Raw genomic sequence first — 22,177 nt, forward strand, 5'->3', positions numbered from 1 at the left:
CCAGGCTTTAAGATATTAGAGGCACTAGCAAGAGACTCTAGAAGAAATGCAGCAGAGACCTGCATGGAAGGCTCCATGTCCACCTCAATCCGCTTCTTCAGAATTGACTTCTTGGGCATCACAGATACTTCCTCAGGCCGATGTAAAGAATATCCTGGCTCCGATGCTGTTAGGACACCTGACAATCCAGGGATGGGACAGCTAGTGCCACCACCATCAACTCCTACCAGCTCCTGACTCAAGCTCCTACTTCGCTCCTCCTCTTCCTCTCGTTTTCGCCTGGCAAGGTCCAGCTCTCGAAACTCAGGGTCCAGAAACCTAGGGCTCGGGCTCCGTCTACGCTGTCGATAGTTGCGGGTCGCCGATGTAAAACTTGGGTGATCACCTCCCATGCTGTGTATCTTCTCTGTGTCATCATAACGGGGCCGTTTGGCCTCCCGGCTCCTTTCCTCAGGTCGTAAAGAGTAGGAGCCTTTCAGTTTGTCTCTATTCCGTTCTGTTCCCCGCAACAGCTCATCATGACAACTGATATGGGGACTATAATCAGAACGATGGAGGAAAGTTTCTCTTGCTCGGTAGTCCTCATCAAGTTGTCCCAAGAAGGGACTGAGAGGCCCCTCCTCCCGGGAAATATATCGTTCAAGACCTCGAGAGCATTGGGAGCTTCGAGTGAAGACAGAATCATCAGTCAAGTCATCCCTGAGAAAAGAGACAAGCATCACTGAATATAATGAATTTGGATAGAGCAAGACCAGATAAGGCTAAGAGACTGACATTTGGCAAGGGAGCTATAGAATGTTTAGGACAAAAGACAATAATCATGAAGTTCAACAACAAATCTATGCATGTATATGGAACATTTCCTCTCCCTTTCCCCAGGGACATAAGCAGCTTCAGCCTCTAACCAAAGGGAGATATTACTGATCTATTTAGATGGAACTTTTAGGTTAATCTCTTTTACTAGACTTTGGGGATGCAGAGTATCGTGCTAGGGTTTGGGAGATGTGAAAACACCACTACCAGACTACCAAGAATCCTGGGTTACACAACTCCAACTAGCTAAATTCTCACTCTTTGCTACTAAAAGAGTGGTCTGAATCATCAGCATCAGTATTATCCAGGAACTTTTTAGAAATGCAGATTCTCAGGTTCCACCTAGGCCTACTGAATCAGAATCTGCATTTCAACAAGATCTCTAGGCAATTTGCATGTACTTTAAAATCCGAGAAACACCAGTCTAGATCAATAATTTTCAAGCTGTGTTCCACAGAAATTCCAAAGAATGCTCAGCAGCTACCTAAAGGAAGGAGGTGCTAGGAGAGCAGAGCCCACAGGGCTCTGGGTCTTCCATCTCATTGAAATCATACCAGGCCCGGCTTTATTCACTAATAAATTTCTGTATAATATTTCATTTGGAAAAAAAGGGTTTCCTTGTGGGGAAAAAATTTTTTTTATCTACTGATCTATGTAATTGGCATGATTTTCTTGTAAGTTTCAGAAGGTTCTCCAATGCTTTGTTTTGCTGGTTCACATACTAAAAGCCATAAAACTACCTCACAGCCTGTTTTGTTACCCTTTCCTGCCATGCCTTGACATCCACAAGCACTCTACTAATCTTGGGCCCAGGAAAGAGTATGTGATGGTTTGGCTCACTATATATTTTTATTTCACAGAAATGAAAAGGTCTTGGACTTTTGTGGCAGGAAGGTAAAAATACAGGATGGGACATCCGTCCTTTCAACTCAGAGCTCTATACCAGACACAACAGTCCTAACCTTTTGAGGCACTATGGTCACAGAGCTTCTATTGCTCAAAAGTAAAGTTTCTGATCCTCTAGCACTTTAAGCATACAACTTTTAAGTAATCTGAATGAAAAATTTCCATGTCACTCACATTCCATTCCATGGAACTCACATTCCAGTGTCTTCTACAGTTTCTAGAGGCTACTTTTGTTTTTTGTGATTTCTAGAACTGACTTTTTTTTTTTTATAGTTGTTTTCCTATCTCTGGAACTAAGTTAGCAGAACATCAAAGAGTTGCCTTTTCTTATTCACCAGCCCAGCCTTTGTTCAAAGTTTTAGACCTGGGTAACAGCTATAAATAACTTTAGAAAAGACTATCAAGGATAAATTTTATCACCTCCTCTAAAAGAACACCACCCGAGGGAATCCAGGTTCTTGTTACTCACCTCTTCCCCAAGAATCTGTGGAATTTTGAGGTCTCAATGTAATACGAAGTAGGAAAGAATGGGAACGAACTAAGGATGATTTCTGAAATCAATCATAACCAGAATAAAATATTTTACACTGTAGGTTTGTCAGCCATGAACACACCTATTTCCAGGGAAGAATGTCCATGAGTTGAGTCACTCTGTTGCTAAAACACCATCTACCATACAAAGTCTCTGATCATATTAGTGTAGGGGAAAAAACACAAGCTCCATGCCTAGTGGCAAGTTCATCCGTGCTCCCATGTTCAGCTCCCCACTAGAACTATTACATGTCACCACCAAATGACATATTAACCCAAGATCTAATCCAGCACTAAATATCAAGAAGCTAAAAATAATGAGATGGCTCTCAGAAAGTCTCAGTCCAGACTTGCCAACTCCAGCAAAAGGAGGGAAAAAAACAACAAAAGAACGCATAGAAACAGTTAAAAGAATGAGCTATCATATAAATACAGATAGAAATCAGGTTGCTTATTAGAAGTTCCTGTTCTCCTTCCTTAAGTTTCCCAAAGGACAAGAGAGAGAACTGGCTGCAGTAAAAGTGAGCCCTAAAAAGGGCCCCGACTGCCTGTAGCTCAGAATAGTCCAGTGACAGACTCTCTCTGAAAGCTTTAGTTAAGTCCATCTCTTTTCTAAAAGAAGGTATATCTATTCAAAAAACTGACTGTTGGATGTGGGGGATGGGTACATGGGAGCTCACTGTACTATCCTACTTTTTTTGTTTACAAATTCCATTAAACAAGTTAAAAAACACATATATGTCCACATAAAAGTTTGTACACCAATGTTCATAGCAGCATTATTCATAATAGCCAAAAAGTGGAAACAACCCAAATGTAACCCAAATATTCATCATACTGATGAATGGATAAACAAAATACATACAATGAAGTATTATTAGCAATAAAAAGGGGGGCCAGCCCTGTGGCTTAGCGGTTAAGTGCGCACGCTCCGCTACTGGCGGCCCAGGTTCGGATACCGGGTGCGCACCGATGCACCGCTTCTCCGGCCATGCTGAGGCCGCATCCCACATACAGCAACTAGAAGGATGTGCAACTATGACGTACAACTATCTACTGGGGCTTTGGGGAGAAAAAGGAGGAGGATTGGCAATAGATGTTAGCCCAGGTTTGGTCTTCCTCAGCAAAAAGAGGAGGATTGGCATGGATGTTAGCTCAGGGCTGATCTTCCTCACAAAAATAAATAAATAAATAAATAAAATAAAAAAACGAATGAAGTACTATTATATGCTATGACATGAATGAATCTTGAAAACATTATGCTAAGTGAAAGAAGCCAGTCACAAAGGGCCATATGTTGTATGATTTTATTTATATGAAATGTCCAAAACAGGCAAATCTGTAGAGACAGAAAGTATATTAGTGATAGGCTAGGGCGGGGGGTGCAGGGGACTAACCGCTAAGGGTGCAGGTAATAAAAATGTTCTAAAATTGATCACAGTGGTGGATGCACAATTCTGTGAATATACTAAACATCACTGAACTGTACACTGTAAGCGTCTTCAAACAAACTGTTCATGTTCACTTTTCAGAATAAGTTACAGTCCTACACACAGAGCTGCCAAGGTGAGGGCACTGACAATCCTGTCAATTTGGCTGTAACCCAAACCTGATATAAAATTTAACAGATTCGACAAGATAAGAGAGAGAATACCAGGGTCTCAGGAAAAAATAAACACCTACATACCAAGGATGAAAATGGCCTGTTTCATTAGCTGAAGACTAGACTCACTGTCAGGAGACATCCTGAGAATGCCAACAGCCCTATGGCCTGGTTTTAGTGGACAGTAATTATCCACACAAACCATACTGAGCAAGAGTGCAGGGGGGGCAAAAAGTCTAAACAATGGCCTGGTACCACCTTTTAGAACCTTAATCTCACTTTCTCTAAAATACACTTGTCTCTCTGAAACACACGATTCTGGAATGAAGATTACTGCCCCCAACTCCCTAAGAGGAAAATTTTAATTTTTATAACTTAAAAACGGCCTATCAGCTATCTGAAGCACACGTGCATAACGAAGCTTATGGAAAGGGGAGGTGACACCCTAGGCCTAACAAGAGGAAATGCTAAAGTTACTTCAAAACCTCAGCGAGGAAGGAAGAGAATCACACCATGCAGCATCTACTCAGACACCTACTCAATCATCTCCCAAAATAGAAGGAGCCAGAAGGGCAAGGGCTGTTGCCTCAATTAAGTGATACAGTCACATACCTTGAAGCCCTATCTTCAGAAGCTTCAGTGTCACGTGACAGAGCACTGTCCTGCCTTGCTTCACTGCATTGAACAGCCAGTGGAGCTTTGAAGTAAATATTACCACCGAAGAGCAGCACTGGTCCTCAGACTTCCTGCCCAGCTGTCCCCCACCTACCTGCCTATGCTATGTGCACCACTGCACGGACAGTCTCAGTTTGAAAGAACATTACATTGATTTATCACTACTGCTAATCATTTGTGAAAACTCTCAATGTGCTGGGGAGAGACCATAACACACACGGTTCTCAGCTTTCAGAAAAAGTGCTTTTCTTGTACTCTCATGCTTACTTTTTTACTTTTGTGAGCTGAAAACACCTAATGTGATTATTTACCTTGCATATACAGTTAAGTTCCTAGTACCTGAGATCTGTTATTTAATACTCTGTGGAGTGTATTTACCCTTCCTCAGCACTCAAGCGTTGTAAAGTAATAACTGAAATTAAACATTTTTAAAGCTCTCTAACTTTCTATTAATGCTTATATATTTAATAGAAATACATATATTAGATATGAATTTATCTAAATCCTTTCTGAATCTATATTTCAGCCTGAACAAGCTAAAAAATAACACCATTAAAAAAAGATTTCCGGGGCCAGCCCCGTGGCTTAGCAGTTAAGTGTGCGTGCTCCATTACTGGCGGCCCGGGGTTTGGATCCCGGGCGCCCACCGACACACCGCTTGTCCGGTCATGCTGAGGCGGTGTCCCACATACAGCAACTAGAAGGATGTACAACTATAACATGCAACTATCTACTGGGGCTTTGGGGAGAAAAAGGGGGAAAAAAAAGGAGGAGGATTAGAAATAGATGTTAGCTCAGGGCCGGTCTTCCTCAGCAAAAAGAGGAGGATTGGCACGGATGTTAGCTCAGGGCTGATCTTCCTCACAAAAAAAAAAAAAAAAAATTCCTATTTTGTCCAGAACTTTCCTTTGCAGAGGGGACCCCTAGTTCCAGTATTTTAGACTCCATATCATTGCAACTGTCTTTAATCTGGGGAACTCTGTTTATGTCCCCTCAGCCTTCCTTTTTCCAGTAGGACCAGGATGACCTTTTTTTTGTGTGTGAGGAAGATGAGCCCTGAGCTAACATCTGTTGCCAATCTTCCTCTTTTTGCTTGAGAAAGACTGGCCCTGAGCTAACACCTGTGCCATCTTCCTCTATCTTATATGTAGGTCGCTGCCACAGCATGGCTTGATGAGTGGTGTAGGTCCAAGCCCAGGATCTGAACTTGCAAACCAAGGCCACCGAAGCTGAACGAGCTTAACCATTACGCCACCAGGCCAGCCCCAGGATGACCTTTTAAAGTCTTTTTTTCTACATAATTCTTTTTTTTTTTTGAGGAAGATCAGCCCTGAGCTAACATCCATGCCAATCCTCCTCTTTTTGCTGAGGAAGACCGGCCCTGAGGTAACATCTATTGCCAATCCTCCTCCCTTTTTTTTCCCCTTTTCTCTCCAAAGCCCCAGTAGATAGTTGTACATCATAGCTGCACATCCTTCTAGTTGCTGTATGTGGGACTCCGCCTCAGCATGGCCGGACAAGTGGTCCATCAGTGGGCGCCCCGATCAGAACCCGGGCCACCAATAGCGGTGTGCGCACTTAACCGCTAAGCCATGGGGCTGGCCCCTCTACATAATTCTTTAAGCAACAGAGTCTACCATCAATACTCTCCCAACTCAGAAAGCCTTTCCCAATGTTATACTTTGTACTGGACACAGGGCATATAACTTCAGTGCTAGCACCACTCTTTCAAACACATCATTCAGAAAACAGTAACATTTTTGCCTTCAAGCACTTTTATAGTGCGCCCTGCCTCAGATGAAGCCTACCTGTCCACGTCCTCCATATTATCCACTGGTGACCCCAGTCGATCGCTAAGCCGCCTCCGTTCTGGTAGGCCAACACAGAAGTGGTCATTGCCAACAGTGATCCTTAAGCTCTGTTCCAAAGAAGAGTCAGAACGCAGACCAGGAGAGCGTCTCTACAAATGAAGATAATATAACTGTCAATAGGGACAAGATATCCCTATACCCAAAAATGTCCTCTTCCCTTGTCACAAAGTTGTGGTCCAACAAGGTGAGATATGGCTATGGTAAGATACTACTCCAAAGATAAAGCACTTTTTTAAAAATTATCATTTTCTTAGATGAAAGTCCACACTTCCAACCACCCCAATCAGTGACGGCGCATTCTTTCATTTACTAGTACTGGGCAAAGGACTAGAGAAGTGAATTAAGAATGCTCTCAGAACTTATACATTTCTAGTGAAGGAGGTATGCCAAAACAATTTTTTTAAGTACTTTTGATAGTGATAAATGCTATAATGTCATTATAACATGAAAACATGAAACAGATTGGGGAAAAGGAGCTATTTCAGATAGGATGGTTAGAGAAGGCTTTTCTGAGGTGATACCATTTAATCGGAGGCCTGAATGATGAGATGTCAGCCTTGCAAAGAACAGATGGAAGGACATTTCAGGCAAACAGAACAAGCTCTGTAATGAGCTCAGCGTGTTTTGGGTAACAGAAAGGCAGCTAGTGGGACTACAGCAAAGTGACAAGAGAGGAGACTATAGACAGACGCCAAGTTACAAAACTTGGATTTTATTCTTAGTGTAACAAGAAGCCACAGGGGCTGGCCCCGTGGCATAGCAGTTAAGTGCGCACGCTCCGCGGCTGGCGGCCCGGGGTTCGGATTCCGGGCGTGCACCAACACACCGCTTGTCAGGCCATGCTGTGACGGCGTCCCGTATCAAGTGGAGTAAGACGGGCATGGATGTTAGCTCAGAGCCAGTCTTCCCTCAGCAAAAAGAGGACTGGCATGGATGTTAGCTCAGGGTTGATCTTCCTTGCACGTGCACACACGCTAAATATATAAACAAATAAATATTTAAAATTAAAAAAAAAAAGAAGCCACAGAAGGGTTTCAAGCAGGGGAGTGATATGACTACATTCTTCCTCTAGATGCTCGCCTTGCTCATACGCTCATTTCCTTCAGGTCTTTATTAAAAAGTCACCTTCCCAGGAGGCCTTCCCTGGCTACCTTATCAAAAATTATAACTCCCTTCTCTGTTTTTTTTCTTAGCACTTAATCACATTTAACATGCTAAAACATTTTACTTCTTTATCTTATTTATTATCCGACTCCCCTTGCTAGAATACAAGCTCTACGAGGGCAGGGGTTTTCTACTGGTTTGTTCACTGTTGTATCCCCAATGCCCAGAACAGCACCTAATACATGGTAGATGTTCGATAAATACTTCTCAAATGTATAAAATGAAGGTTTTAAAAAATCATTTTGATCGCTGGGTACAGAATAAACTGCACAGAAACAAGAGTGGGGTGAAAAGGAGTCTAATGCAACAATCTAGCTAAGAGGTAACAGGGTTTAGATTAGAGTGATGGCAGGAGGAGGATAGTTTTGGGGACGAATTTCAGAAGCAGAGCTGCCTGGTTGGACTGATGAAGTCAATCTGCCAGACTAGACTTGGGGAGAAGGAAGATGATCACTGTTTCCGACTGAACAATAGGTGATGTCATTTACTGGGACAGAAAAGACTGGAGCACACAGGTTGTGCGTTGGAGAAGAAAAGGGAGGTTATGGAAACTAGTATTCTGTTTTCCTTGCTTCCTCCGTAGTGAGTAACACTCAGACTTATCGCTGCTCAGCTATGAAAATCTTTAACATAGTGACAAGTCAATTCACCTATGACCAGAGTATCCAGAGCACTTTAATACTGTTAGAGAGCCACTCAGGAAAACAGAAACTTTGTCACAGGGGTTTAAAAAAAGAGTGGTGCACTGATGATAAAAACAAATTCCAAAACACCAAAACCTGCCCAGAGTGGTGGTTACGGTGAGAGGTCAACATTATGTCTAAACTAAACTTCTTAACCTCATGCTCTGTCCCTCTAGCAGGGAAACATAACGGTTAAAATCATGGATGTGGGAACCAGGCAGGTAAGAACTGAATCACAGCTCCACTACTTCTTAGCTGTGTGGCCTTAAGTTACTTAACCCTCTCTGAGTTCCTCAGCTGTTCAGTAAGGAATAATTTTAACTGCCTCACCTCAAAGGGTTGTGAGTACTCAAAGAGAAGGTGTAAAGTGAAGGGCTAAGCATATTTCCTGACACACAACTCAGCGAGTGGTAGCGCTATTCCAACGACTGTGGGCATGCACACTTCATTTCGGAGAAGCAGCTCCAATTTAGATACCTAACAGTTTACATTCGAGGTGTCTACCTGGGTCCGGTCTCAGCAACCCAACTCACCACAAACAGCTTCTTTTCTAAGACTCAAGGGGCAGCTCAGGTCTAAGAGTATGATACAAAACCATGGAACTCCGGGGAAACAACTATTGAAAAAGTCCCAGGCATACGGTTTGGAGGAAATTCCCTTGGCCCTGGCAAACTTTTCCACCCAGAGGGAGAGAAGCAGCCTATTCCTAGAAAATGGAGCACTGCCTCCCGACCAGGCGCCCGTGCGGTCCCGAGTCCGTTATTGTGCAAAGGGAGCTCCCGGGGCTGACAGGGAACCCCCAGGTTCGGGCGTCGCCAAGGGGGGGCCGTGGGGGTGGAGGGTCTTCGGTTTGGGGCATCCTGGCCTGGAGGCCTCAGGAGCCTGGACCACGGGCGTTTCTGGAAGCGAGAAGCCCGGGCGAGCGGGCTCGGGAATGGAGGTAGTCCCGGTCGAGGGGTGGGATTACCCGGCTGCCGCTGTCGCCTGGATGGTCTCCGCGGCCGTCCCGGGCGAAGTCGGCGCGGGACTCCCCCCGGCTGCTGCCTCGGAAACCAGCTGGGCCCGGCGGGAAGAGTCGTCGGCCCCTCGGCGGCGACGGGGAGCCGCGACGGGCCCGCGGCGGGGACGGGGAGACGCGACGGGGCCGCGGCGGGGACGGGGAGGCGCGGCGGCCGCGAGGCGGGGACGGGGAGCCGCGGCGACCCCGCGGCGGGGACGGCGAGGCCCGGCGGCCACGGTGCCCTGAGGGCGAGCGGGGCCGGCGAGCCGGGGTCCGCGACGAGGAGGAGCCGGAGGGCGGCGGCGAGGCGCGGCGAGCGGGGCCCGAGGAGGAGCCGGAGCTGCGGCCGGTGCGCGGGCCGCTCCCGCCGCTCTCTTTAGGCCGGTGCGAAGAGACGGAGGCTCGGGCGCCGCTGCGGTACATGGCTCCGGCAGCAGCGGCCACGGCGGCAGCTCCGACCCGGGGGTGCCCCGGCCGCGGGCGCCCAGCGCGCCGCCGCAGCTGCAGCCTCGGCCGCCTCAGCCGCCACGGCCGCCGCGCCCCGCCCCCGCAGCCAGCGCACCCCCCCCCCCCCCCCGCCTGCGCCGCCCCTGAGGCCCGGCCGAGCGCGCCCCCGCGGCCGCGGCTGGCGGTTGCAGGGCGCGAGCACGCGTCCGACACACCCCCCGCTCTCGGGGCTCCCCGCTCCTCCACTCAGGGAGCGGCCACAGGAGCCCGAGGTGGGGAGGAGCGCGGAAGCCGGCGCGGGGCTGGGCGAACCGAGGGAAGTGAAGCGCGCGACCTGCGCTCCACACGCTCCGCCTCCAAACCCGCAAGATGGCGGCCCCGGAGCCGCCCGCTTCCCCTCCCCCGGCGACCACGTGACTCTGGGGACCTCCGCGCCAGTCGGGGGAGGGCCCGGCGGAAGGGAAGGGATTAGCCAGAGCAGAGCGCGTTCTTGGATGCTCGAGGCGGTGGGAGCACGTTCGCCCTTTCGCCAGCCCCCAGCCCTGTTAATTTACGTGGGGACAATAAATGGTTCTACATGATAGGAAGATAAGTAACCCCCAAAACGTTAGGTATGTCGGAGGTTCCGCACCTCGGCAAGAGCGACCACCGAAGTCCCGGCCCCCACAGAAGCCGCACGACAGTCGTCCGTTTACTTTGCAGTTTGCCTGATTTCTAGAGGTTGAAATTGAGGATGGGAAAATGCGGGGTGAGGGACGAGAATCAAACCCAAAGAAGACATCAGAGTGGGTTTTCGCTCTCTCAACCAGAACGCCTATGGTCACGGGGAAGATCACTCACCGCCAGAGGTGCACATCATGATGGGAAGCCTGGAGAGTTTTTGTGAGCCATTCAGATCCCCCAATCTATGACCAGAATTTTCCTAGACGCCTGGCTTTAGGAGTAGTCCCCAGACTCAGGGTCTTGCATACTAAGTACAAAAGGCAAGAAAAAGACAACACAGAAGAGAAGAAAAACGCTGATCAAAACATGAAAAAAATGTTGATCCTAACCAAACTCTTCAAAATAAAACAACGGCTTAACACTTTTCATCTATCAACTAGAAACGCAAAACGAAATTGGTATGAAAATCAGGTTTCTGATTCCAAAGCAAAGGCAGAATAAAAATTTAATTATAAATAAGGTTTCCATTTTCGAGTATATATGTTTCCATATTAAATTTAAAATATATCCAATTTCACATGTTTGTATAATGGCATACGCTTACATCACAGTTCAGTAAAAATTTTACCAGTTGATTTTTCTTTCCCTCACCTTACTTCACCCCTTAGCATTATCTGCATGCTTTCTTGAGGCATTTGAATTTCCGATTTCTGACTTCTGGGTTTTATGGCTTAAAGGGGCCTTCATCATGTCAAAGTTATTATATTGTTCTGTATATATTTTAACACTTTAATGATTTTGTTTCCATATTTAGTTTCCCTGGAATTTTATGTATGAATTCTCACTTAATCCATTAAATTAAAATCTAAAATTATTTTTCACGGATGGATAGCCAATTTTGTTGGAAGCATGAATTGGGATTACTTGTATACGGGGAAGTCATAGTGAGGGAATGAGTTATCCAGCTAATGAATGAACACTGCCAAATGCTAGTTAGCCACATCTCAATCCAATTCTGTTGTTTTCTTTTGGTTGTGTTACTTACAGTAAAGAGTTTTTTTTTTAATGTTATTTCTTTGTGAAAAGAAAACTAAATAACAGGATAGATGATGGAAGTAAAAGAAGGTAAAGCAATCTGGGAAAGTGATGGCTCTTAACCAGCAAATATGAGTTATATGCAAGGTTTCTGAGCAGTCTAGAACATATTTCATAATGTGTCCTGTGCAACAGAGATCTGCACTCAGAGATTCAGGTACACCAGCTCAGTAGCATAAAAGGCCTGTCAGAGAAGGGTGACATTCTTTGTAAGTGAAGCTGCCATATAAAATAGTCTAGAGAAGTTGAATTTTAGTCATCTCTGGCTTAGTGGGGTTAGATATGAGACATTACCAGAGCTTATCAATATCTGAGTCTCCTCTAATTCTGGGCATGAGGAAATGATGCCCTTCCTTCTCCCATTGAGAAAGGGGGGCCCTGTGACTATTTCTAGCCACTAGGGGCTGTGAATGGAAGCACCTTATACCATTTCCAGGACCAATCAGGAAAGAGTAGTTGTAAGATTTCCATGCTCTCTCTTCCCATGCTGTGGCAACTGAGGAAGCCAGGTGTTCCAGATGGTGCAGCCTGTCAGCCTGGGTACCTGAGTGACTGTGTGGAGCAGAGTACCACTCCTACCCTGAGTTGAACGTGTACCATGGGTGTGAAATAAAACTTTGTGTGTTAAGCACTGAGATTTGAGTGATAATTTGCTACCACAGTGTAACCATGGCTAATATGACTATTATGGAGGTTTTTTGGTTGTTTTGTTTTGTTTCTCATCTCTATTTTCTGACTTTTGGATTATTTATATAAAATTAAAAGCCCATTAAAGTTATTCTACTGAAAAAATATAAAAAATCTGCCAGAGGTGTATGCCCTGTCTTTATTAGCCTATGTATGAATTTGGGTTACCTGTGCTTTTGGTGAGATCTAAGTATATATGAAGAAAATGTGACTAGGTGTTTAGATACTTTCAATCAATACATTTTAAATCAGGGTTAGTTATACTCTGTATCAGCTTTTCCTCCTCAATCTTTCTCTAATATTGAATAACTTTTTATCAAGGGAGCTGGCCTCCATAGAATACAATTGGAGAACTCTCCTGCTTTCCCTTCACATCTGCATGAAATCTCCTGCAAATCCCTTCACTTGTCAAGTATTTTTCAGTCACACGAGTAGTCTTATTGCAGTAGTGAAAATATCTTGTCCAGGGTAACAATTACAACTCTACATTCAAGCTATAGGTTCTCCCCTCCCCCAGCTCTTGCGTGCTTCAGACATGGAGCTTGCTGTGATGAAGGGAGGTGTGCCAGGCTTCTCCAGATCCCTGCCTTTACTCCTCAGAGTTTACTCCTCCTCTTCTACTGGCTAGCTGCTATTTCTGAACCCCCCTCCCCAGGGTTTGGGGCAGGAGAAGAAGGGATGAGGGGAAAAGGGCAGTCTTCCTTTGTTGGTGCAGGATGCTATTATCTTCAAAAGTTGGTTTCCTATGAACATGGAGGACTCACAAATGTTGGCTCTTTCTCTCTTATGTCACCTTTGTGGGCTGTTTTATGACTCTCTTGCTGAGACCTGCTCAGTGCCAGAGGAGGCACTGCTTCTCTTCTGGTTGACTGCCTATGACTCCTGTCCTCCCAGTCCTTGGCCTTCTAGAGGTTCATCCCACGTAAAACTCTCCTAGGGTCCCTTTCCTCTATGGGCATCCTTCATGAGAAAGATTCTTTTTAAATGACTCCAGGTTGGTTTCCTTCTAGGTACAATTGGCCTGTAGGACAACTCATGCATTTTTGCCCTGCTGGCAAGGGCAGTGTAGCTCGCTCTCCGTGCCACCCACCTTACTCGTCATCCCAGGGAAGCTAGTCAGCCAGCATCTGGCTTTTGGACTTCCTCAGGTGGGATTTCATAGGGACATCAGTCCCTATGGATTTCCAAACTCCAGGAGATATAAGCCAAATGTTCTGAGAGGTGCTGGTGGAGGCCTTTATCTCACTTGGCTTTAGGCAAACGGAATGACCCCTCTCCCTCCCCAGACTGGCGAGAGAGAAAATATAGAGCCCACAGGTAAGTCTCCAACACAATCATTCTCTTATATAGACTCAACGTGGATGATTAGTAATGCTGGCAGACTGGTTTACAATCTCTTCCCATTTCCCTTTGAAGTGGATGGGGGAAGCAGGTAGCTGGCATGTATTGTGTGGCTTTCTGCTTTTGAGACCTTTGCTGAAACTCCAAAGACAACATGGAGAATCTAGTTAACATCCTATCACAACTGTTGTCTGTCATCAATTCAAGAAACTCTTTTTTTTTTTTTTTTTTTGGTGAGAAAGAGTGGCCCTGAGCTAACACCTGTTGCCAATCTTCCTCTTTTTGCTTGAGGAGTGGCACTGAGCTAACATCTGTGCCCATCTTCCTCTATTTTGTATGTGGGATGCTGCCAGAGCATGGCTTGATGAGTGGTATAGGTCCACGCCCAGGATCTGAACCTGTGAACCCCGGGCTGTCGAAGCGGAGCACACCGAACTTAACCACTGCACCACCAGGCCGACCCCTCAAGAAACTCTTGCTAGACTTCTGATGAAAATGGTGGAATGGGTTAAGGCTTTCACACACACACACACACACACACACACACACACCCTCTAGCAGACATAGAGCAATGACAAATAAAACTTCAAAAGGGAAAAGTAAAGAGACCTAGACTTTAAAACAAGATAACTCCTCCGATGAATACTCAGGAACCACAGACCTCCTGGGCTTTGAAATAAGTCTAAAACCAAGGGCAGCAGTCAGAGATTTGGCTCCTATGGATTGAGATGTAAGTGCCTCCCAGGAGGTGGAGGACCTGGGCCAGGTTTTCAGCTTGAAGCCAAGGACATCCCTGCCCCTACATGCAAGCTGAACAAAACTATTGCCAACTCTCTGCTTGGGGCTATGGCTTCATGGGAAGCTGTGTGCCAAGTGGGTGGGAGGACAAAAAGTGTTGACAGTCTTTAGATGAGAACAGAGCCCAGGCACTCCCTGCTCAGTGACTGGAATGGCAATAGCCTAATATCACCAGTGTTTCTATACACCCGTAATAACCAATTCGAAAATACACTAAGTATGGTAGATTCAACCCATGCATGTATCACTATTAAGTCCCTAAACCCCACTAAAATGACAGTAAAGGGTTTTGTTTGTCTGTTTTTTAACGTATAAACTCAGAGGTGCAACCTGCAAGTGAGAGGGAGATAATGCCCCATCAGGTGGAATTTTGATCAGTGGGAGACAGGAGCCAATGAATAATTTTTCCCCATTCCTTCCCTTATCTCACCTCTCCCAGGATGATCTTGAGATGCAGTTTGTTTATTGAGGACACAGTTCCCAGATCCAGCAATCAGTTTAATTTAGTGACAGCCAGGTTGACGAAACATCTTCCTGTTGGTTCTCCTTTCTTTCCTGCTTCACTTTCCTTGTCCCTCACACCTGTTCCCTGGACTCCCTAATAATAAAATGAGGCTCTGGTTTCTGGGGACCTGAGGCTAACACAACTAATAAGAAAAAGATTGATACATTCAACGTCATTAAAATTAAGAACTTCTGTTTATCAAGACACCATTAAGAGAATGGAGTGGGAAAAGGTATATGCTACACATAAAAAGGAATCATATCCACAATATATAAATAACAGCTATAAAACAACAAGAAAAAGATGGATACCCCCATTGAAACATGGACAAAATACTTGAGTGAGTACTCAAAAGAGGAAATCCAGGGGCCGGCCTGGTGGCATAGCGGTTTAGCTCTCGCGTTCCGCTTCGGTGGCCCGGGGTTCGCTGATTTGGATGCTGGGCACAGACGTACTCACCACTCAAGCCATGCTGAGGTGGTGTCCCACATAGAAGAGCTACAACCCTACAACTATGGTATATAACTATGTACTGGGGCTTTGGGGCGAGAAAAGAAAAAGAGGAAGATTGGCAACAGATGTTGGTGCAGGGTCAATCTTCCTCAAAAAAAAAAAAAAGAGGAAATCCAAATGCCCAATGAACATGTGAAACCTCACAGTCATGAAAATGCAAATTAAAACCATAATGAGATACCACTTCACACTCACCAACAGGGCTAAAATTGCAGATGTTGGTGAAGGTGTGGAACAAGGGACATTCACATACACTGCATGTAGGACTATAAGTTGGCACAGCCACTTTGGAAAACAGTTTGGCATTATCTACTAAAGTTGAAAATGACTACACAACTCTACTCCTAGGTCTATATCCTACAGAAATGCATGCACAGGTATACCAGGAGATGTGTATCAGAATGCTCACAGCAGCTTAATTTGTAATAGGCAAATATTAAAAACAGCCCACATATTCTTCAACAGTAAAATGGATACATTTTGGTATGTTTATAGAATGACATACTACACAGCATTGAAAATTAGCCAACTGCTTCATAGATAACATGAATAATATAGATAAATAACAAAGATAAATCTTAAGAACATAATATTGAGCCAAAGAAAATAGACACAAAATACTACATACTGCATGATTCCATTTATATAAAAATTTGAAATTGGCAAAACTAAACTATAATGAGTAGGAATGCATTCTTAGGTGGTAAACTATAAAGAAAAGCAAACTGAAAATCCTAAAATTCAGCATGGTGTTCACCATAAGGATGGGAAGGAGGGCATTGTGATTCAGAAGCATGGGGAGGGGGCTTCTGGGACGTTGGCATTGTTCCATATCTTAACTTGGGTAATTGTTTTTCCACAGATATTAGCTTTAGCAAGCTGCACATTTATGTTTTATGCACTTTTATGTATATGTGAAATTTTTTCACAATAAAAAAGGACTAAAGAGAGAGAGAGAAGACAAAACTGTATCCTATGAAATTTAAGCTCAAATAGTATTATTTGTGTGCTAGCAAGCACTTTATGCTTCTAAGATGTAGTAGCCAGCCTCCAAAATGGCCCCTATGGTCCCTGCTTCCTGGTGTTCCCATCCTTTTAATACTGTTAAGGAAACAGTAGTATTGGTGGTATTCTTATGGCAAAAATCATGAAGATGCAATTCAAATACATGAGGATTGGGAAACACCGATTTATAGTCACTGTGCTAGATTCAGGGAATAAAATGATGAGCAAAAACTGTCATGGACAAAAAAAATCCAAAAGAAAAGAATATACAAATAAATACATAATTGAATGTATCAAAGCCATTGAATGCAAGGTCAATATACAAAAATCAATTATATTTCTATATACCTATGAAAAGAAAATGCAACTTGAAAATCAGGCCCATTTAAAATAACCTCAAAAAATACCCAATATCTCAGAATAAATCTAATAAATGAAGTGCAAAATCTCTACACAGAAAACTATAAAACATTAATAAAGGTAATTAAAGAAGATCTAAATAACTGGAGGGATACATCATATTCATGGACTGAAAGACTCAATATTATAAAAATGTTAATTCTCCTCAAGTTGATCTATAGCTTCAATGCAATTCATATATATATATATATATATATATATATTTTTTTTTTTTTTTTGGTGAGGAAGATTGTCCCTGAGCTAACATCTCTGCCAATCTTCCTCTATTTTTGTATATGGGACGCTGCCACAGCATGGCTTGATGAGCAGTGTGTAGGTCCATGCCCAGGATCTGAATCCAAGAACCAAAGCAGAGCCCCCAACCTAACCACTACACTACCAGGCTGGCCCCTAATCCCAATATATTTTTTGGTAGAAATTGACAAGTTGATTCTAAAATGTGTATGGAGATGTAAAAGTCTAAGAATAGCAAAAGCAATCTGTGAGAAGAACGCTACCAGATATTAAGGCTTATCAGAAAGCTACAAATTAAGATTGTATGATATTGACACAATGATAGACAAACAGTCCAAAGAATTTAATAAAGTCTAGAAACAAACTCACACTTGATTTAGGACAAAGGTGGCCCTGCAGAGCACTGGGGAACACAAGACATTTTCAATAAATGGTGCTGGGTCAACTGGACATACAGCTATGGGGAAAAAATGAATCTTGACCTTTATCTCATATCATACACAAAAATTAATTCCAGATTGATAACTGACCTACATGTGAAGTTTAGATTGTAAAAGATAAAACAAAGTTTCTAGAAGATAACATAGAAGAATATCTTCATGACCTTTGGTAGGCAAAGATTTCTTAAATAGGACATAAAAAGCACTAATTGTAAATGAAATAATTGGTAAATTAGACTATATTAAAATTAGAAACTTTGGTTGGTCAAAAGACAATTAAGACAGTGAAAATATAAGCCATGGAATGAGGGATGATATTTGCAAAGCATTTTACCACCAAAGTTCTTCTATCCAGAATACATAAATAACTCTAGTATATCAATAAGAAAAATATAGGCAATCCAATTAAAAATGGGCAACGGACTTGAACAGTCATTTCACAAAAGAAGCTATCCAGTGGCCATTAAGTATACGTAAAAGTGCTAACTGTCTTAGTTACCAGAGAAATGGAGAAAGATATACTATACATATACCAGAATAATTAAAATTTAACAGATTGATAATACCAAGTGTAAGCAAGAGCACAGAGCCATGAGAACTCTCATACAGGGCTGGTGGGCATGTAAATTGGTATAACCACTTCAGAAAACTGGTTGGCAGTATTTGCTAAAGTTGAACATACACATAGGCTATGATCCAGCATTTCCTAAGTATATGCCCAACAGAAATATGAACATATGTGCATCAAAAAGACATGTACAGAAAAAGTTCTGGAAATGGATAGTGGTGATGGTTGTACAACATTGTGAATGTACTTAATGCTACTGAATTCTACACTTGAAAATGATTACAGGGCCGGCCCCGTGGCTTAGCAGTTAAGTGCGCGCACTCCGCTGCTGGCAGCCCGGGTTCGGATCCCGGGTGTGCATAGACGCACCACTTCTCCGGCCGTGCTGAGGCCGCGTCACACATACAGCAACTAGAAGGATGTGCAACTATGACATACAACTATCTATTGGGGCTTTGGGGGAAAATAAATAGATAAATAAAATTATTTAAAAAAAAGAAAAAGAAAATGATTACAATGCATACATATGTTATGTATGTTTTACCACAGTAGAAAAAGACGTACAAAAATGTTCTTATGGCATTATTTATAACAGTCAAATTTCAACCGTAGAATGAATACATTATAGTGTATTCATACAATGTGATACCATATAGCAACAAAAATAATAGACTACAGCTATATGCAATAAGTATATGAATTTCACATATACAATGTTGCACCAAAGAAGCCAGATGCACACACAAAATACAAATTGTATGATTTTATTTATACTGAGTTCGAAAAGCAGGCAAAATTAATCATGGTGTTTGAAGTCCAGATAGTGGTTACACGAGAGGTGCTTCTGGAATCCTGGTTATGTTCTATTTCTTGATCTAGATGTGTTCACTTTGTGATAATTCATCAAGCTATAGACACTTAAGATTTTTGCACTTTTCTGTAGGTTAGGTTTCAATTTTAAACGTTTGTAAAAAGGAGGAGGAGGAGGAGATGAAGACACAGTCCCTGCTCTCATTGAACTTTAGGTGAAGCTGAGAAGACATAAATATATATAAAATTACAGCTGTGATAAGTATTATAAAGGAAAAATCACAGGATGGTATGAGAACATGTAGTAAGGAGATCTGACATGGTCAGAAAGGTTGGGGGGGGGCTTCCCTGGGAAGTGACGTTGGAGCTGAGATCTGAAGGTGAGTAGGAGGTAGAAGTGGAGAGTAAAGCCTTGCAGGCAGACGGAACCCCTTATCCAGTGCTTCCCAATATTGCCATTACCCTTTTCACTGTCCTTGGCTCTGTCCTCTCCAGCCACCTACCCAGTCTCCACCCACCCTCACTCGAGGGCTGAGAGGAATCATTTCTTGACACACTTGTAACCCATTCCTGATGTCAGGTTTGGGAAGCTCTGCCATGTGCAAAGGCTCTGTGACAGGAGAAACCACAGAGATTTTGGGGACCAGACAGAAGGCTAGTGTGACTGGAGGGCAGAGAAGAACAACAGTGAGAAACGGAGCTGAAGAGGTAGGCAGAGGTTGATTATGTCCACTATATTAAATATTTTTGTTTTTGAGGAAGATTGGCTCCGCACTAACATCTGTTGCCAATCTTACTCTATTTTTCTCCTCCCCAAAGCCCCAGTGTATAGTTGTTATCATAGTTGTAGAGTTGTAGGTCTTCTGTGTAGGACACTGCCTCAGCATGGCCTGATGAGTGGTGAGCAGGTCCCCGCCAAGGATCCGAACCGCTGAACCCCGGGCCGCTGAAGCCGAACATGCGAAATCAACTGCTTCACCACCGGGCTGGCCCCTATATTAAATATTTTTAACATTAACCTGTGTTCATGCCTGTGTACATACTGAACTTGACTGAACTGTTTAATCTTGTTGTATATTTTTGAAGTCCAATATTGTTGAGGTGCAACTGGCCCAGATGATGGGGTTGCTGGCACATATCCAAACCAGCTCATGTCTCCAATGACTCTAGCCTGGAATACATAAAGTTGGGCAAGGAGAGGGACAGTTAGCCATCCAGAAAGAGTGATGTGACACTCGACTTACTCAAGAGTTATTATCTAGAACCGTGGTCCCTTGTTTGTAGGATTGCCAGATAAAACACTGCTTTTTTTTTTTCCTAAGGAAGGTTGGCCCTGAGCTAACATCTGTGCCTATCTTCCTCTATTTTATACGTGTGATGCCTGCCACAGCATGGCTTGATAAGTGGTGCGTAGGTCTGTGCCCAGGATCCAAACCGGCGTATCCCAGGGCCGCCAACAAAGCGCAGTGCGTGAACCTAACCACTACGCCACCGGGCCAGCCACAAAACACTGCATTTTTATTTACTAAATCTGGCAACCCTACCTCTTAGGATTTGGGTGTATGGAAACCCACTCTTCCTTCTGTCCAGGAAATTGTTAGAATTGATTTGTTTGCTGTGCTTCCTGCTTGTGCTGAGATCCTCCTGTATGCTTCAAATAAGTAAACTCAGTTGGATATAGCCAGGTAATGATTGTGTCTTTTTTTTTTTTTTATCAATACAAGGCTACTACTGCAGTGGTTTTATTAAAAAAATCATTAACAAAATAAAAACTCATATATCAGAGAAGAAATCATAGTGAAAATTAGAAAACACTTAGAATTGAATGGTAATGAGTAAACTAGATATTGAAGCTCATGAGATGACATTTGTCAAAATTCATCAAATGGTACATTTAATATCTGTGTGTTTCATTGTATATAAATTTTACATTAAAAAATAACTATAGGTTGCTCAGCAGGCCTGGCCTGGCTTTGGGCCCTGGGCCTCCCAGCCAGGGACTCTGCACCTGTGCCCACTGGGCATCACCGTGTACTGCCTGGGTGTCTGGGCTATCCATGCACAGCATCAAGGGCCATGATGACAGATTACAGAGCTGGAAGCTCTGGAGTCCATCTACCCCAACTCCTTCACAGCTTAATTGCACCTTGATCCAACCCTCCTAATAACTAGTCTTCCAAAATATAAATGCACTCTCCTAATACCACATTCTCCTTCAGTAGTGCTTCACTTGACAAGGTCCTGCTAAGTATTATCAGAAAATCCACCCAGCTGCACCATCACTGTGACATCTGAGGCTGGAGAAAATGATGAAACTGTCCGGACTACCCTCAAGTTTACATACAGTGAAAAATACCCAGATGAAGCCCCCCTGTATGAAATGTTCACCCAGGAACATCTAGAAGATAATCATGTCTCAGACATTTTAAAATTATTAGCATTACAGGCAGAAGAAAATCTTGGTATGGTGATGATCTTTAGTGACAGCTGTGCAAAAATAATTAAATGAAATAGTAGATCAAATAAAAACTAGAAGAGAAGAAGAAAAGAAACAAAAAGAAAAAGAGGAAGAAGAAGCCAAAAAGCAATTATTTCATAGCACTCCCATTACAATTGAGAATTTCTTAAGTTAGAAAGCCAAGTTTGGGGGCCAGCCTGGTAGCATAGCGGTTAAGTGCATGTGGGCCCGGGTTTGGATCCTGGGCGCACACCAAAGCACCGCTTGTCAAGCCATGTTGTGGCAGTATCCCATATAAAGTGGAGGAAGATGGGCACGGATGTTAGCCCAGGGCCAGTCTTCCTTGGCAAAAAGAGGAAGATTAGAGACAGATGTTAGCTCAGGGCTAATCTTCCTCACCAAAAAAAAAAAAAAAAGGAAAGCCAAGTTTGATGCAGAACTCTTGGAAATTAAAAAGAAATGAATGAAAGAAGAAGAACAAGCAAGAAAAAATAAGTGGGAAACAGCTATTTGAAACAGATCATAATCTTGACACATCTGATATCCAGTTCTTGGAGGATGCTGGAAACAATGTGGAGGTAGATGAGTCTTTGTTCTAGGAAATGGATGACTTGGAGCTAGAGGATGATGAAGATGATCCAGACTATAATCCTGCTGGCCCAGAGAGTGACTTGAAGAACTAGTGGACTATCTCCATCTGTAGAGAGGTTTGTCTGCCACAGCATCTGTGGCTATGCTGAGAGGGTGTTGATTTTGCTTTTTTTTCCCCTAAGAAAAAATAATTTTCAGGAGAATATTCTTCTAATGGCTTTCATCACTGAGCTTAATAAGCTGATCTTAAGATTTCAAAAAATAAAGAAGTAACTATAAATACGTATTGAACTCCAGGTAATGATATGCACGCTCAAGTGTTTAAGAGCGAAATGTACTAATGTGTGTAACTGCCT

At 43.5% G+C, this 22,177-nt stretch overlaps 1 protein-coding gene and 1 pseudogene across 3 annotated transcripts in view; one reads left to right on the top strand and one right to left on the bottom strand.

The window, feature by feature from the left end:
• The window catches only part of ZNF318 (zinc finger protein 318), a 26,762-nt gene extending 17,041 nt beyond the window's left edge, over positions 1–9,721 (bottom strand). Inside the window, exons 1-4 of one of the 3 annotated variants that reach the window (XM_087438623.1) lie at positions 9,214–9,323; positions 6,337–6,488; positions 2,189–2,270; positions 60–699 (exon numbers count right to left, since the gene is read on the bottom strand). In XM_087438623.1, coding sequence (XP_087294749.1) covers positions 60–699; positions 2,189–2,270; positions 6,337–6,424 — 810 coding nt within the window. In that variant the 5' untranslated portion in view covers positions 6,425–6,488; positions 9,214–9,323. Of the gene's footprint in view, positions 1–59; positions 700–2,188; positions 2,271–6,336; positions 6,489–9,213 lie in introns of all 3 variants that reach the window. The other 2 variants (XM_087438622.1, XM_087438624.1) reach the window with 2 other exon arrangements.
• LOC147915709 (RWD domain-containing protein 1-like) lies at positions 9,668–21,913 on the top strand (annotated as a pseudogene).
• The last annotated feature ends 264 nt before the right edge of the window (positions 21,914–22,177 follow it).

This window comes from Ceratotherium simum, chromosome 13 (assembly GCF_057802395.1).
Source record: "Ceratotherium simum simum isolate JZ-2026a chromosome 13, ASM5780239v1, whole genome shotgun sequence".
Taxonomy (NCBI): domain Eukaryota; kingdom Metazoa; phylum Chordata; class Mammalia; order Perissodactyla; family Rhinocerotidae; genus Ceratotherium; species Ceratotherium simum.